This window comes from Nycticebus coucang, chromosome 3 (assembly GCF_027406575.1).
Source record: "Nycticebus coucang isolate mNycCou1 chromosome 3, mNycCou1.pri, whole genome shotgun sequence".
Taxonomy (NCBI): domain Eukaryota; kingdom Metazoa; phylum Chordata; class Mammalia; order Primates; family Lorisidae; genus Nycticebus; species Nycticebus coucang.
Genome location: NC_069782.1, coordinates 147959015 through 147976937, shown reverse-complemented (window position 1 = coordinate 147976937; position 17923 = coordinate 147959015). Strand labels below are relative to the sequence as shown.

The 17923-nt window shown below is 50.8% G+C and overlaps 1 protein-coding gene across 4 annotated transcripts in view; it reads right to left on the bottom strand.

The window, feature by feature from the left end:
• Positions 1-17923, bottom strand: part of GRK5 (G protein-coupled receptor kinase 5) — a 231835-nt gene that overhangs the window by 111326 nt on the left and 102586 nt on the right. For 3 of the 4 annotated variants that reach the window (XM_053583858.1, XM_053583859.1, XM_053583861.1), the window contains exon 2: positions 9277-9372. The exons of the other annotated variant lie outside the window; for it this stretch is intronic. In XM_053583858.1, the coding sequence (XP_053439833.1) occupies positions 9277-9372 (96 nt within the window). The remainder of the gene's footprint in view (positions 1-9276; positions 9373-17923) is intronic. 4 annotated transcript variants of the gene reach the window in all.

Genomic DNA, 17923 nt, shown 5'->3' with positions numbered 1-17923 from the left:
AGAACACACTAGATACATGGTAGAGATGAAACCTTTAAAAATCAGTTTCACACTGGGCTTATGGGCAAAGGATTATTTTCAAGGTAGTTTAAAGGAAGAGTCCACCAATGGGAAATAGCATAGGTCAGGAAAGATGTGAGGCCTGGACTTGTGCTGGGGTGACAGAAGCCAGCAAGTCCAGGGGGCCCTAGGTACACTCATTCTCCCTGAGAAGGGCAGCCCATGAGAACAGGAAGTTTTGTGTTTTGTTCACTGATGAATCTCCAAATCCTGATACCCAATAAATATGTGTAAATAGAAAAAAAATCACACGTATGAAGAATTGTAATGATGTGGGAAAATGTTTGATGCTGTGTTATTTTTGATATTATGTTAAGACATAAGAAAACTATAATATATATGTATAGGGAAAAAGCTAGAAGAAATTACATGATAGCATTAACTATGGCTATACCTGAGTGGTGAAATTAGGGGTGACTTTCTCTCTTTCCTTAAAATTTTCTGTATTTTTTTTAGCAAAATAATTTACTAATCACTATGACTTAAACAGTAACAAAAAGAGAGATTGAAAAAGTACCACACAGCATGGCTTGAGAAACCATTATTCCTCCCACAGACGTTCCTGTAGCCCACTGGGGAAGCGACTAGCCTGGGCTTGCAGGAGTGAACTCTGAGTCAGAGTGGGGAGGGAAGGAGGGACCCACCTCAGACCTGGTGAGGGTTGGCATCCTCTGGTCCCTCCACCTTGAACTCCATAGACCAGTGAGAAGGTGAATAGGTAATGAGTTCAATTGTGTCCTCAAAGAAGCTACATTGAAGTGCTAACCCCCAGCACCTCAGAATGTGACCTTATGTGGAAAGAGGGTCTTTACTGAGAGAGAATCAAGTTAAAATGCAGTCATCAGGGCAGGCCTGAATCCGGTATGACTTACAAAGCAGTCTTATAAAAAGGGGAAATTGGGAGACAGATAATGCACAGGGAGAATGCCATGTGAAGATGAAGGCAGAGACAGGGCTGACCTGTCCACAAGCCAAGGGACACCAAAGGTTCCCGGCAAAAGCACCGGAGGCCAAAGGGAGTCTCCCTCGCAGCCTCAGGAAGAACCAAACCTGCTGACACCTTGATGGTGGGCTTCCAGCCTCCAGAAATGTGAGACAATACATGTCTAAGCCACCTGGGCTCTGGTATTTTATCATGACAGTCTGAAGAAACTAACATAGTGGGGAAAAGCCTATCTCAGAGTCAGGTCACGGGGGCCTTGGCAAGGAACTTATTTCTCTGGGACTCAGTTTACTTATCTGGATAACGGAAGACCAGATCTAGTATAGTAGGTTTCAAACTTGTTTTCAGCCCTGGATTAAAATCTTACTCAGAAGCCCAAATATAAAATGTATAAGACTGGTCAGGTAGAAGCCTGGTCTGGATCACACAACCTCCCTGCAGACAGGCCTTTGAAAGCCACGACTCCAGATCATCAGTAAAATCCCTCCAGAACGAGAAACCCACTGACTAGTACCATTGGGCATCCTCTGTGCATCTGAACTCAGGCCCGCACCTTCAGGGGTACTGGGGAGGTGAGGCTAAAACTCGAGAAAAGAACAGGCAGATAGGCCAGGCCACTCTCTCCCTTCCGTGAGCTCCAGCTGCTAACAGGTCACCTGATGTTCCAAATCTGCCACATCTAAATTTATCTCACCCTCCAAGGACGAGCAGATGCTGTGCCTTATCAGAGCATGGCTAGGTGGCAGAACAACGGACGTGACGCGCCCTTATCACCCCAAGGACGGCAATGACGTCTGCAGAGAGACTTGGTTTCCCTGACAATGAAATCAAGACCTCATGTGCCAGCCCAGCGGGTCTGAAGGGGACTGGGTCACAAAGACATGTGAGACTCTGATTGTCCTCTTGGGGCCCCACAGCCTCATCAAGGGACATAAAGTCATAAAGGGAAGAAGAAAACAGTGTCATCACCGCTCTCTCTCCCCATTGTAGAATTAGGCAGCTAATCCGTCTTTATTCATTTAATTTTTAATTACACAAATAATACGCCAACTCATTGTCTTTTTTTAAAATGTCCTTACAGATACAGCTAATGTCCCCTCTGACTTCCATGCCTTCCTCAGGGGTAAGCATTGTTAGGACTCTGGGCTGCAGCCTAGAGAAACCCACCAGGCCAGAACAGGAGGCAGGGAAGAATATGACGCTACCAGCTTCCCTGAGGGTGCTGTGGAGTAGGGGGGAGGAAGGAGGGCTGTGGGCGTCAGGAATCAGGGGGGGCTTCTAGGAGGGGAAGCTGGAGGTGGGTGCACAAGGAAGAGTAGGATTCAGATGACTCCAGGCGAGGGTCCCTGGACATCAGACCCAATTCACATCAGCACAGAAACAGCTGGCCGCATGCATCACGTGGAGCCCATTCAGCTGGGAAACTCTAAGCCTTCTCAAAGGATCCTCAACCTCTACCCTCAAACAACTACCACCATGATGATGATGATGATGGTAAGAAGGAGGAAGATGGCAAAGGCAATTATGGCATTTGTGCAATATTTTGTTGGCCCTCCCAGTGGTTCTAGAGATTGGTATTAGAGTCTCTAGTTTATGGACAAAGAAACTGCAACCCAAAGAAATTAAGCCACTTGCCTAAAGTCACAGGACCGGGAACAGCTGTGCCACTATTTGACCTTGAGGGCAATGATCCTCCCACTAGACATCACTAATTCCAGTTTAAAGTACACGGGCAGCGAGGGCAGTGGCACACACCAGTAGTCCCAGCCAATCAGAAGGCTGGGACAGCAGCTAGTTAAATTTCAGAGTGGGCAACATAGTGAGATCCCAGCTAAAATATATACAAATTAAAATAAAGAAAGAAAGAAATAATAAAGAACCTAGGAAATATTGGTGAATAACCAAATGCTAGACTAGTTACATTGTTTGGGGGTTTTGTTTTTCTTTCTTTGCCCCCATGCCTGAGATTCATGATTTTTTTTTTTTTAATGTTAAGATTCTCTGTCTTCCTCTAGGAATTCCCACAGCCCAGAGCTTCTGCTCCTGGAAAGAGTTAAGGCTTTGGCAGCAGGCTCTCCCACAAGGCTGTTCAGTCTCCCCCGTCCATCCTCTAGGGGCCCAGGGCACCGCGGTGGCACTCCAGACGCGGCAGCTACTTGCTGTGAACAGCCTCCTCATAAATGTCAGGCCTGTGGGGGTAGGGGTGCCTGATTTATTATATAGCTTTTGGACACTTCCTACAGAAATATTGCCAAACAGTGGAATAATCAACTCTTTCACTCAAGCCCCCTCAGACTTTTTTTTAATGAAAGAATAAAGTACGAAATGAGCCTAACCTAAATAAATAGAAATGCCATACTTTAGCCCACCAGACCTTTCTGCGTCACTGAGAAATGTTTGCAGACCTCAGCAATCTTTTATCTGCATGATGACGTTCCAGCCTCCCAAGTTTCGGACTTTCTGAGAACTTCTTTGATTTTAGCTCCTCTAATTGTCTTACACGAACAATTAGCCTATTAACTTAGAATGTCAGTGATGTTTCACCAAGCAGATACTAGAGAACTCCTTCCTGCTCTCACAATCTATCTGCCCTCTGCCAGATCTGCTGAAAATCAGTTAGCTCATGCCTTGGGATCGCACTGGAAGCATACGTGTGCGGCGAGGACTCAGCCTTCATCCTCATGGCTGCCAATTAGAATTCTGGTTTGTAGTCCAAGGAGGAAGTAACATCCATCCATCACTCATGGTGCCAGCAATGGAGATTCCCAGATGGAGAGGACATGGTCCAGGTCCTCTGGAAACTCACACAAAAGGATGCTCTGAGAGGCAGGAGCGATGCCGCTTCCTCCAGGGAAGTCCACCGTTGCTCTCCCGCTCAGCAATCTGTTTCTTACCATCACAGAACTTTCTCGATGTGTTATCACATCTTTATTTCAGTCAATCCCTTAGGCTCAGTTATGAATGATCTCCAAGGGTGCAGAGATCAGCTCTGGCACACAGTAAGTGCTCAGTAAACATTTGTCAAATAAACAAATGGGTGGCATGTACTTCTGCCCCCTTGAAGCAAGTGATGACTCTCCCCACCTTGAGGACTGGCTGGTACTGATGCACAAAATATTCGGGAGTCAATATGATGCCAGGGATAGCAGTAGCTGGAAACCAGGGGACCAGACTGTCCCAGGAAGGTCACTCTTGCCCTGGAGCCTATTCATTCATCTCTGAAATGGGTGGTGAGACAAGATGCTCTCTAGGTCCTTAGGCTGAGGAGTCTGTGACTGTGGTGACAACTCACACCACAGTTCTGGGGGAGCCTGGCCTGGGCCAGGAGCCACTAGGGCACCCTCCCCGCTTAGTGACTACGAGACCGTGGCCGAGTCACAAGACTGCCGAGCTCCTCACCTATGTGGTGAGGACAGCAGGAGTGCGGGGCTGGAGTGAAGGTAGCCGCTTTCCCAAGTGCCTCCTAAGGCAAGGCTTCATTCACTTTAAGTTTAAACCACAGGCTCAGGTTAAATTTGGGTAGGACAAACGCATCACAAATGTTTTTTGAAAGAGCCCTAACTTCAAATAGTTCACCCCATTCATTCCTTCCTTCACCCAGTGTTGAATGAGCCCCTGTTACGTGCCAGGCACTGTTCTAGGAGAAACCAGGTAAGACACATCACTATGAGAACATCCAGTCCAGTGTGGGTGACAGAAAAATACCCAAGTCAATGAAACAGAAGACGACTTCAGACGGAGGAATGCGCTAAGAACATCAAACAAACAGCACCGTGTGAAAGGATGCAATTAGAGGGAGGGGACGGCTCCTTCTCAGAAGGCTTCTCTATGGAGATGATATTTGGGCTGAGACCTAATAGTACCCTGGAAAACTGTGGGGTAGAATGTTCCAAGTGGAGGGAACAGCAGGTGTCCAGGCTCCAGGCTGGGGACAAGCATTTGGTGTTCAAAGAACAGAAAAGTGAGCACTACAGCTTGTGACCAGAGGAGGAGGAGGAGGGAGGAGGGAAAAGGTCGAGGGACAGCTCTCAGAGCACAGGAACAGGAGGGCATGAATGGGCCAGACCGTCCATGGACTGGGCAGGAGGAAAATGTCACCTTACTGTTCACCGGCCACTACCTGACACTCGGCACTTCCTCCAGGCATGAACATAGGCAGCAACCTACAGTGATGTTAGTGACACCTGGGACCCGCCACTGACAGAAACCTCAGATCCATTCACATCATGCTTGCTGCAGATACTGAAAAATCTCACTCAGGCTTGCCACAGATTCAGAATTACAATAGCCGTTGGACCCGCTGTTATACCCTGTTTAAAGTATTAACAACAGGCCAGAGTGGTGGCTCATGCCTGTAATCCTAGGTCTCTGGGAGGCCAAGACTAGAAAATTGCTTTATCTCAGGAGTTCAAGACGAGCCTGAGCAAGAGCAAGACCCTGTCTCTACTAAAAATAGAAAAATTAGCTGAATGTCCATGGTGGGGGCCTGTAGTCAACGGCTACTGGGGAAGATGAGGCAAGAGGATCACTTGAGCCCAGGAGTTTGAGGTTGCTGTTGAGTTATGACACCGCAGCACTCTACCCAGGGTGACAGAGTGAGACTTTGTCTCAAAAAAAAAAAAAAAAAAAATTAACAATGAAGCACATATATTCTTATACCACAAATTTTTAATAATTATATTTGAAAAGAATTGGCTTCTTTTGCAACCCTATGTATTCTATTTTACATATAAAAGCATATTCTGACAAGGGGTCCCCGGGCTTCACCTGATAGGCAGAGTGTTTATAAGCCATGCTGAGGTGTCTGGACTTTATTTTATTTATTTATTTATTTTGCAGTTTTTGGCCGGGGCTGGGTTTGAACCCGCCACCTCCGGCATATGGGTCCAGTGCCCTACTCCTTTGAGCCACAGGCGCTGCCCCTGAGGTGTCTGGATTTTATTCCACACGAGATAGAAAACTGATGGGGTAGTTTGGGGAAGGGAATGATTCACAGGGTACAGTTTTCATTTTTCAAAGTTACCCTGACTGCTGGGTAGGGACAGGTTGTATTTGTCCAGGGCTGTCCAATGGCAGGAGAAGGCCATGGCTTAACTGGCCACTGTCCTGAACAGCCCAGAGGGGACGATGTCCTGGGGTCCTCCTGGGTTCTGCCCTTCACTCTGATCAAGAGCCATCCCACCCCACCATCTACCCCCCAAGGGGCTGTGTCATCGTGGCACAAAGCCTGCCCCGGGACATCCTCCCAAAGGGCTTCAGAAAGTGTGCTTGTGTACCCACAAGAAAAATAAACGCAGCACTGGCCACTGTTTGGTTTGTGTATTGGTCTAGGAAAGAAATGGGAGTTTTATTTAAGAAAGCCTTTGAGCAGGACCCCAGCAGAGGCCTGGCGAAGACCTTGGCGACAGGCTATAAAACAGGCGGCCTGGGCTGCGGCCCTGGGTTCTCACCTACCTTCCCTTCCTCCCCACCTCTCCCAGACGGCTCTCACACATGCAGTCTTTTCAACATGTCTAGCTGTTCCCACACACTGGCACGTGCATTCCCCACACATTCCAGGGGAGTGGGCCCGGCTGAGAGCCTGGCTGATGGACACAGAGGTACAGGAGGGGATGGGGCCATTGGGCTGGGGTCCACGCATGGAGAAACACTCAGAGCTGCATCCTGTGTTCCTGGGTCCCCCAAGCCAGAGATGAACAGGCTGGGGCCTGGCAGACTGGAAGGGGAGGGACACTCAGGTGCTCCTGGGGCAACACTGGGAAGCTCTGGGGAGGCGGGCTCAAGCAAGGGGATCTGAGCGTGTTGATTTGGAAGGAGAAGCCTGGGAGGGGCATTGGGCCTTGGCAGGGCTAGTTCACCTCAAAGTCTCAGAAGAGATTCCCAGAAGGAGAGAAGTGGAGAGCCAGGGTGTACCAGGGCTTGGAATCTAAAACCAGGTTGCTATGGACTGAATGTTTGTGCTCCACCTGCAAACTCCTCACTGAAACCTATGCCCCAATATGAGGGTTATTGGAAGTGATTTGGTCATGAAGGCAGAGTCCCCGTGAATGGGACTGGTGCCCTGATAAAGAGAAAGGAGATAGTTCGCTTCCTTTCTCTTCCCACCATGCAAGGATCAAAGAAGACGGCCTTCTGCAAACCAGAAGTGAACCCTCCTCGGACACCAGATCTGCCAGCACCTGCATCTCGGATGTCCTCAGCTTCCAAAACCACGAGAAATAAATGTCTGCTGTTTAAGCCACCCAGTCTGTGGTAGTTTGTTACGGCAGCCCAAGCTAAGACAGAGGTTAAGAAGAAAGAAAGTGGGTGTTTTCATTGTGGGTGTAAACGGCAGCAGAGATGCGACAGACAGTTCTGGAGTAGCGGCTGTGTCAACACCTTCCTATTTCAGCTCAGTTGCCCCTCTCCAGGGCCTCTGGCTGGAGAAAACACGCTTTGGGAGGGTGCGGGGGAAGGGACTTTTTTTAGATCTGCTGAGTTTCCCCAGCATCTACTCTAGGATACAAGGGAGGAGAAAAGGAAACCTAGGGAGCTCACTGTGCTGTCATCCTCTTGTCCTGAAGTCCCCAGCCAGGCTGCTTTCTTTTCTTCAGCTTTCAGAATCTCCTTGTTTGTTTTATACATAACGTCCAGGGTTTCTGTCCTCAGTGGGAAGGACAGGGAACAAAACATCTACTCCCTCTTATCTGGAACTGGAAGTCCTATATAACCTATTTTCCTATTTTAAATTTTAAAGAAACATGTGAATCAAAGTAAACTATTCAGGTTGATCTAATCTGGACATTCTATACAGTAGTCTCCATGCTCTTGTATTTACCGGAAACACCCCCTAAAGTGCAGCGTTCCCTAACTCACACCTCCTCCTCCAGGCTTTCCTTCATTCCTGCATCCAACTAACACCTACTGTGCTCCTCCTGTAAGCCAGGGGGAAACTGAGGCTCAGTGAGAGTTAGTAAATTGTCACGTGGCCAGTAGAGAGGGTGAGCCTTGGACCCCAGTCTGGCTGGATTGAGAGTCGCTGATCCCACAGTCCCACTCCATGCGGACTCATCCGACAGGGACTCTAAGGACAGAGGAGGGCCTTTGGGGTGTTCTCCCTGTCCTCCAGCACCCTACCTTTCTTTGCCAACTCACATCGCTATAGATGGGTGGGGCACAGGTGGCTGCGCTTCCTTTCACAAACACCAGGGAGGTGAATCTTCCACACAGGCCACCATGGGGTGTACAGGGTAAACCGCTGCCGCCTGCTCTGCCAGAGCTCCCAGAGTATCTGGGGTGGACCAAGTGGCCAGGGCCAGGACTAAGCAAGGCTGTGATGGCCTATAAGTCCCACCCCAGCCTGGCCACATGGAGAAGCCGCTCAGGAAAGCTAAACACAACAGACACAAGTGGCTTCGTATTCCATGACAAGGACGGGACAGCTCACCCAAAGCCCTGGAGAAAAGTGCCCAGAACAGCTGGGCCTATGGAGTTCTGGGGAACAGAGAATCCTATATCCTGTCTTCATGGATCAGAGTCTTCAAGGACATGCTCAGCCTGTCCTGCCTCCAACAGTAACGAGCAGAAGAGGCACACGGGGAGAAGGGCCAGTGCCACCCAGAACAGAGGACCCCTAGCATACCTACCCCCAGGAGCCTCGCCCAGTCACCCCAGCCTCCTCTCCACAGCCACGTCCTGAGTGGGCTGAAGACAGATGCACTGGTATCTTTGGCTGTGCCAGATACCAATGGAAGACAAGCCCCCTGCTGCTGTGGGAGGTGCCTGGTGTATGGGTGCTAGATAAGGGGACCCAGCTGTGCCACCGAGATGGATGGCTCCTGGGTGAGGGGTGCTGCAGATACCCCCAGTGAGGGAGAAGGGGAGCCCTGATGCTCACCATCCCCCTTCCAGCTCCCAAACCTGGGCCTGCTTCTCAAGGACAGAAACCCCAGTTTCTAGGACGGAAGGGTAGAGAGTGGAGCTTGGCATTGGCCTGACCCATAAGCTGCGTAACTTTGGCCAGTTACAGAACCACTCTGTGCCTTAGTTTCCCCATCTCAAAAGTAAAGAGTAAAATAACAGCGCCCTCCTCAAAGGGTAACTAGGAGAAGATAATCTGCCCAGCACACACCAAGTATTCAGCGAGTGCTGGTTATTTTTCTACATCAATCAGCAGATGTGTCAGCCCGGAGAGCCCGCCTGGAGTGCCTTACTGTGTCAAATGACTGCTATTTGACTCACAGCCAGAAGGCTCCACAGTGAACCAGCTCTGCACTCCCCGGGGGACAGCTTACCTATGGCCCTCCGGAGGTCTTCACACTGGCTAATGTGAGGGAACTTCAGGATTTCCTTCCACTTCTTGCTTTTCCCTTTGCGCTTTCCTCCGCCCCCTGCAGAGATGGGGAAAAAGATGTGGGCTGAACTGCTGGTGGTGCTAGCCCAGGTTCCGGGGCTGTGCCACTCCCCAGTGAGCCTGTCCACAAGCCCCCTGGTCTGGGAGAGAGTGGGGAGGGCCCAAGACACACATTTCCTCCCCGCTGGCCCCAAAACCTGAGAGTGCCCTATACAGCACTGCGCCCTGCCACACCCCACAGCAACATGTCCTGGGCTCCCCCAGCCCCACCCCACTGGGCACCCCTGCTCCTCTCCACATAGCGTTTCTCACTGCAGTGCAGCCCTCATGGTGCCAGGTCTCCAGCCCCCAGGCCAAACCACAGCGTTCCCTATGGCAGCCACCAGCCGTACCTTAATGAGCCCTCCAACCCTCACTGCCTTCATTTGTCCTTTTGTTTTCTGTGGAAAGTCCCCTTCCCCAACTGGAGGCCAGATGTTGGGGGACACAGACTTCCATTTCCACTCATCTTGGGTAACTCCTTCTCCCTCCTCGTGACCCCAGATTCTTGGAGGATGCGTTTCTCAGGGCTGGCAGGAAGGACTCCTGGAGGGCTCGTCCTGCCCCTGTCCTCCGTGATGCTCATGAACACGCCCAAAGAACATGCTGTGCAGTGAGCACATGGAGCACATACACAGTGGACGTGCACGCGGAATGGACACACACTGAGTGAGGGCATGCGGAGTTGAGTGAGGTGTGCGTGCAGGCGCCCCGTCCCCCCATGGATGGTGGGCAGACAGCAGAGCACTCAGGTGTGCAAACCACAGTGGGTCAACTTTGTGCCTGAGTGTCCCTGAGCCCAGTAGTGCTTAATCCTTGGACCTGGGGGTGCCTCTGTGCTATGTGGCCATCACCCATGCCAGCCCCCAAAATGGTCCTTAGCTACCATGTGTCAGTGACTCGCCAATGGTCACATAGCCCTTTGGGCCTTCCAGTATCTCAAGATTTTAAGTATTTACCCATATTCATGATCCTGGGTGGGGCCTAGGCCCACTCTGCCACTCCCTGTTCTAGGTGGCTGTGCAGCCCCCACCAGTCTCTAACCCTCCCAGGATGGGCCTGGGCAGGACAAGACCCCTCATTGGCACCAGCAAACGCAGGGGTGATGGGTACAGCTGGGATCAGGCCTCCCCAGGCCAGTCCAGCCAGCTCCCCACCTTGCTTTGGTCCTGTGCCCTGCCCTGCAGTCCGTGCAAGCCTGAGCAAGCTCCCTGCCCTGTCTGCATCCTCGGCAGTGAAGTGGGGACAGTCGGCCCTTCCTGAAAGCAAGGACAGGAGACGGCATGCAGGCAGATCCGGGGATTCTTTTTTTGTTTTTTTTTTGTAGAGACAGAGTCTCACTTTACTGCCCTCGGTAGAGTGCCGTGGCATCACACGGCTCACAGCAACCTCCAGCTCTTGGGCTTATGTGATTCTCTTGCCTCAGCCTCCCGAGCAGCTGGGACTACAGGCGCCCGCCACAACGCCCGGCTATTTTTTTGTTGCAGTTCAGCCGGGACTGGGTTTGAACCCACCACCCTCGGTATATGGGGCCGGCGCCCTACTCACTGAGCCACAGGCGCCACCCCAGATCCGGGGATTCTTAACTGTCATCTGTGCAGACCTGGTGAAAGCTGAGCTTGTAGCCCTTGTGAGCAAGTGGGCTCACCTCTGAGGGTGGGACCAGGACCCTGCTCCTGGTGACCAAGAAGCAGGAGAGGGAGCTGGTGGGAGAAGGAAGAAGACAGGATCCCTTTCTCTGCCCTCTGCTCATTCTGTCCTCACCAGCCCCCTCCTCCCAAGTCTCTGCAGATGGCAAAGGCCTCAAACTCCAAGGTGTAGAATGAATGTACATTGGGCACCTGCCAGGCCAGGCACCACTTGAACATGACCTCATTTAATCCTCAGAATGACTCTTTGAGAAAGACTTCACTGGGCCCAAATCACAGACAAAGAAATAGACATCTGAGGGTGCACAACTCACCGGCTGGTGGCCAGTCGGAATCCATCCTCACTCCTTTCTCCAGCTAGGGTCAACACACACATTTGCACACTGACAAGCCCTCTTGTAGCCCTGCCCTGAGCCAAGCCCCTCACCTGCACCTTCCTGCAGCATCCATCCTCCTCTCCCTACAAGATGGGAACTCTTATACTCTCACTTGACAGATGAGGAAACTGAGGCATGGGGAAGAAAGCAGCAAATCATATAAGGTCTATGACCCTACAGCTCATGAGTGGCAGGATGGAATCCAGACCCTATGCCTTACCCTGGCTGTTCTGCCTCCTAAACTTCTCTTTTGGGTCCACTGAATGCAAGAGAAATGCTCAGAGGATCAAAGAGAAAGCTGGCATCTGACCTCAAGAGTGACAGAGCACGCAGGGACAGGGCTATAAGTGGGCCCACCCCTGTGAGCTCCTAGAAAAACCACAGACCGGACCGGAGGCCGGCAGAGTGGTTGGTTTGACCCACATGCGGCTTGTCTGCTTGCTTGTTCACTGAACCAGTTGCCAACATTTGAACATTAGGAGGTTCGCAAGGAAATCCAGATTTTGCACTTTCCTCCCACCACCGGGCATCCCACATGCAGGAATCAGCTGGAGTTGGGCAGCAGCTTCCCTGTGGATCAGACATGTGGCCTGCAGATGAGACTGTCCCCACCCAGCTGGGGCCCTCATTCAGGCAACCTGTAGTCCACACGTGCACCCACGAGGGAAGGGCCGCCCTCTGTAGAGGTCAGCCAATGCTCAGGCTGGCAGGGTAGGATGCTCTCAGCCCATGACTCAGAGCCTGTGAGGCCTGCAAGACCCCTTAGAACTTGGCTGGTCCCTCACTGCTCATTCTCAGACCTGGCAGGAATAAAGCATCCTTTTTGTGGATGGTAAAACATACATAAAATTTACCAGTTTAACCATTTTCTTAGGTGTACAATTCGGTGGCATTAAGCATATTCAAATTATTGTGTTAGCATTGCCATCATCCATCTCCAGAATTTTTCATCATTCCAGACTGAACCTCTCTCTGTCCCCATTAAACACTAACTCCCCCATGTCCCCGGTAATCTTTCTTCTACTTTTGTCTCTCTGGTAGAATTTATTGTAGTATCTCATGGAAGTGGAATCATATACCATGTGGCTTTTGTGTCTAGTTTCCTTCACTCAGTGTAATGTCTTCAAGGTTCGCCCGTCTTGTAGCAGGCATCAGAATTTCCTTCCTTTTTAAGACTGAATAATATTTTGTTGTGGGGGTGCACATTTTGTTTATCCATTCCTCCATCAACACATGCATGGGCTGTTTCTACTTTGCAGCTATTACAAATCTTGCTTTGGATATCTGCATACAAGTATCTGCTGCCGTCCCTGCTTTCAATTCTTTTGGGTATATACCTAGGAGTGGAATTGCTAGATCACACAGTAAATCTATGTCTATCTTTTTGAGGAGCCAATGAAGCACTCTTGACAGTACCAATTCTTTTTTTTTTTTTGAGAGACAGAGTCTTACTTTATCGCCCTCAGTAGAGTGCTGTGGTGTCACAGTTTCACAGCAACCTCCAGCTCTTGGACTTAGGCGATCCTCTTGCCTCAGCCTCCCAAGTAGCTAGGGCTACAGGTGCCCCCCCGCCCACAACGCCTGGCTATTTTTTGTTGCAGTTTGGCCAGGGCCGGGTTTGAACCTGTCACCCTTGGTATATGGGGCCAGCACCCTACCCACTGAGCCACAGGCGCCACCCAACAGTACAGACTCTTAAGCTGAAGCCCATCTCTCTGTAACTGGAATCCAGGCATGTGACTTCTTCAAAGGCTTCCAGGTGGTCCTCAGGTAGCCAATCAGTAGAAACCAGGAGTCTATTTTATATACACACATGCGCATGATTTATTTATTGATTTGAGAAAGATTAACACAGATTCATTCATTCAACCAGTATGTGCTGAGTATTTACTTAGTGGTAGGTGCTGGGATATAGCCAACATTAGCAGGGAGGATAGACACTAAGGCTTTACTCCAGGGCTTCTCAACCCTGGCATCCTCCCCCCAGGGAACAACTGGCAATGTCTGGAGACATTTTTACTGGTCACAATTAGGATGGAGAAGTGCTACTTGCAGCTAGTAGGTCCAGGCCAGGGCACAGGATGGCCTGCCAGACAAAGAAGGGTTGGCTCTCAACTGTCAGTAGTCAGGATGTAGAGAAACTCTGCTTTATTTCATGACCATTTTGATCAACACTTAGGAAAAGATTAGGGGTGGGGGGGGAAGATCTGTCAGCAGGTGGTCAGCTGTAGGGGTGCTGGAAGAGGGGAGAGTGAGCCACTTTGAGGGGGGCCCAGGCCAGGGTGCAGACTCTTCAGCCACTGCCCAGGGCTTCTTTCCTCCTAATTCCTTCTTCCTCCACTTCCAGAACAGGGCAGGGGAACTACAGTGGGCAGCATAATGTTCCCCAAAGATGTCCACGTTCTAATCCCCAGAACCTGTGACCATGTTAGGTTACACAGCAAATGAGCTTAAAATCATAGATGGAATTATGGACAATGATAGGGACAATTTTCCTGGATCATCTGGGTGGGCCCACTTAACCATCGGGGTCCTTCAGTGTGGAAGAGGAAGAGCAGACAGGGTCGGCGTGATGTAAGCTGTGGCCTGCCATTGCTGGCTCTGAAGAAGGAAGGGAGCTGCATGCCAAGGAATGCAGAGAGCCTCTCCAAGGTGGGAAGCAAGAGAACATTCTCCCCTAGAGCCTCCAGGAGGAATGCAGCCCTGCAGACACTCTGACTTCAACTCGTGAGATGGTGTCAGACTTTGGACCTCCAGAACAGCACGATTTTGTGATATTTTAATCCACTTAACTTGTGACAATTTCTTACAGCAGCAATGGGAAACTAATAGAGGGATATGCCCAGCAGTGTCCCCCTAAATGCCAGCAGAAGCCCAGAATGGCCTCCCCTCCCATCCACATCTGGCCTCAGTTCCTCTAAAACTTATTATGAAATAGGCTGGGCCCTCCATAACACAGAGAGGCTGGGCTGGGGCAAAGTTTCACTTCTTAATAATAAATAAAACCTGCCTCAAAGAGGTCACCACTTCCAGACAGACATTTGGCTCCTAAGTGTGCTGTTGAGTTCTTAAATTGCATATTTGATAACTGGAGTGTTAATAATGTTTATTATTTCAGTGGGACTTGATTGTTTCTCTGTATCCTGAGAAGAGGCCAGGCCCGGCCAGGCCCAGCCATGCTGCTGCAGAATTTCCTCCTGTGTCTGCCCCTCTGGCCCCAGTCACCCTAGGCTCACCTCCCCACTCTGGATGGGTGTCAGGCCTATAAGGGGCAGAGGTGACCATCTCCCACCTCCTCCCTGCCCAGGGCCTAGCCAGGCCCTAGTTCCCAGGCCTGACCACCCGCTATCCCAGCCTGTTCTTGACCACGTTCAAGGCCATCAGGCATTTGGTCCTCTTCTCCCCAGCTGTACTTCCCTCCCTGCTGTTGCTCTGAGGGCCTTTGTACTTGCTGTTCTCTCTGCCAGGAGCCTCGTCTCTCACTTTCCTGAACATTTCTCACCATGCTTCTCATCTCAGTCTAAACATTGCTGTCCTAGAGGAGGCCTTCTCTGACCTCGGCAGCTGAATCGGCCCATTCTCCACCTTCTCCCCATACTGTGGAAATGTTTGGGAAGCTCTGGTGAGTCTGCCTGTCTCTCTCTCACACACACACACATCAGCCCACAGATTCATTTCTTCATTCTCCCAACACCTTCTCACTGACTGTTTCAGCCTCTACTTGAGAAGTGACTGCTAGATCCCAGCCCTAGCTCTCATCACCACCTGAGATCAGCCTGTTTCCGCACCTGTCATCAGTCTCTCCTGCACTGACAGCAGACCCTTGGTGGCAGGGACCGGAGAGTCTTTGCTCCCTGTGACTCTCTCCTTGGCCCACAGTGGATGTTCAAATGGCATCTGCCAAGTGGATGCAAATGTCATGCTTTACTGCTGGCCACCTGACAGCCCGTCTGACCTCTGACCCCAGTACACATCATCACCCTGTAGGGGTGGGTCTCCCTGCCAGGAATGGCCTTTCCTGGCCCTTCCTCCACCTGCCCCATTCATTCTCCAGTGCCCCATCCCATCTGTCCCACAGCCATCTCCCAACTCAGGCTGGACCTGCTCCTGGGGGCTGAAGGAGGTGCAGCTGATGTGATGCCCAAAAAATTGCAGGTTTTCATTAACACATTGCTGACCGGTCACGAGTTACCCAGTAACACAGACAGTTTCTGTGTAAAACTGCCAGTCAACTACTATGCATTAAGATGTTAGAGGCTAGATGTTATATTATAAACAGCTGAGAGATGAAGAGGGGAGAAAGAATAAAATAGGCTGAATATGGGACACCTGGGAATTGAGACCGGGCGAAATGAATCAGGAACAGCTGCTATGTTAGTTAACACATTGTTGACTGGCAATTTTACACAAAATCTATCCATGTTACCGGGTAACTTGTAACCCGGTCGGCAATGTGTTAGGTTTCCTAGCTGAGTGGGTTAAGGCAGGGAATGCTCACAGGAGTAAATGACAGCTTACTGGGCTTGGCACTGACCCAGGTACTGTGCACCTGGTTCTCATCCAGGTAGCACTGGTCCCATTCACAGGTGGGAAAGCTGAGGCCCAGTGAATGAGCCACACGCCCAAACAGGAGCAGCATCTCTGCCCACCGGGAACTGGCTGGAAGCCATCCCTGTCTCCAGAGGCCTTGGGCTTTATTTGCTTTACCAACGGATCCAATGGGCTCAGGGTTTACCTTCCAGGAAACAAGTGAGTTAAGATGATGTGGTCCCTGCCCCATGGACGTCCAGCTCAACCCATGCATCAAAAAGCAAAGGCTATAGCCAGGCAGGCTAGGAGCTGCAGGGAGGATGGGACCAAGGCCAGGCCATCAGGAGGGTCCCTGCTGGAGGTAGGAAGGGGCCATGAGGTAGGGCCAAGCAGCAAGGGTTCCAGGGAAGGCACCCAAGGACCAAGGCAGCAGGTCTCTCGCCTTGAGCAGGAAGAAGCATGAGGCAAAACCTGGAGAAAGATGGGCAACAGGAAGGTGCACGTGTCACCCAACTCACGACTTCAGGCTCCCACTGGCCCTGGGAAGGCACAGGCTTGAGGAAGAACAATTGCTTATCAAATGCCAACCTTTCCATTTCTGCTGTCTCCAGCCCCATGGCCTCTTGGGGTGCCAGCAGGCCTCGTGCAGGCACCCTCCTGCCAGGCTGGGGACAGTGGGAAGGGGGTGGCAGGACAGGAGGAGGGAGAAAGGTCACAAAGAGGGGCCAGCCCCCAGCAGGAGGCGCATCCCAGCAGAAACCAAGTGCAGGCCTTGGGATGGGGGATCTCAGTAATAATAAATAGCTGCTACCTCTTAAGCTTGGGCCAAGCGCTCACAATAGGGTGAGCTCCTGAGAGGCCAACTGGAGTTTCCTTTGTGCCTGTGGCTACCCCCAAGGAAAATAAAAGGATCACTACCCCCAAAATGCTGCCATGGGAAAAGAGCCTGTCATTGTGGGGGAAGAAATTGGCATACTGTCTCATTTTCACTGCCTTTGCTGTTTCTGAGGGTGTGTTTGAGCTTTGAAGGCAGAGCTGAGCTGAGCTGCCACGGGGAACGGGAAGGAGAAGCCTGGGGGGTGAGGCACTGGACTTCTGGGGAGGGCAGTGGGGACAATCTGAGCTCCAGGAGGGCCTCGTCATCTAGTGGAGTGAGGCTGGAGTCCAGTGACTGGGCTTGGAGCATTAGGAACCCCCCAGCCTCCCTGCACCCCAGGACTAGCACAGTGTGTGTGGAGCTGCCAGCACAGCCCCCTCCTCCAAGGGGTGCTGACAAAACCAGCAACCACAGAGACCAGTCTAATTTAATGAACTCCTTTGTGCCCAAGGGCTTCAATATCCATCCTCATCCCCAGGAGGAAGGGGCAGACCTTTGCAAAACAATTGATCCCAGACCACTCACATGGTCTTTCTTATATTCCCGTAGTTAGGGGGAAGTTTGTACTGTTAACTTGTCATCTCATTTAATCCTGACATTAGCCCTGTAAGGTAGGTTCTATTATGAAGCCCATTTGACAGACAGGGAAATAGTCTCAGAAAGGCAAGAACCTCGCCTCAAATCACTCAGGCAGTTCATGTCACAACCTGAACAAGCACACAGGGGCTCCAGGGGCTCTGACTCCTCATCTAACGTGGCTTTCCTCCCTGGTGACAAACGAGCAATTGACTGGAGATGAATCACTTGGTAAAAGCTGAGGAAGGCTCTATGGGTTTGTTGAAAAGAGCATCCTTGGCCTCAAATCAGTGGTTCTTGGTGTGGTCCTTGGACCAGCAGCATCACTGGGAAACGTGTTAAAAATGCAAATCCTTGAGCCCCACCCTCACTCTCTTGACCAGGTGATTTTGACATATCTCACTTTCAGAACCACTGCTCAAAATTAAGAGAAAGCCCTGGAATATCACATGGGAAATGATGGGACCACTTTGAGATTTCTCTCTGATTTGTTATTTCTGCCCTGCCTATATTTTCTAAAAAGGATCTGGAAAAAAAAAC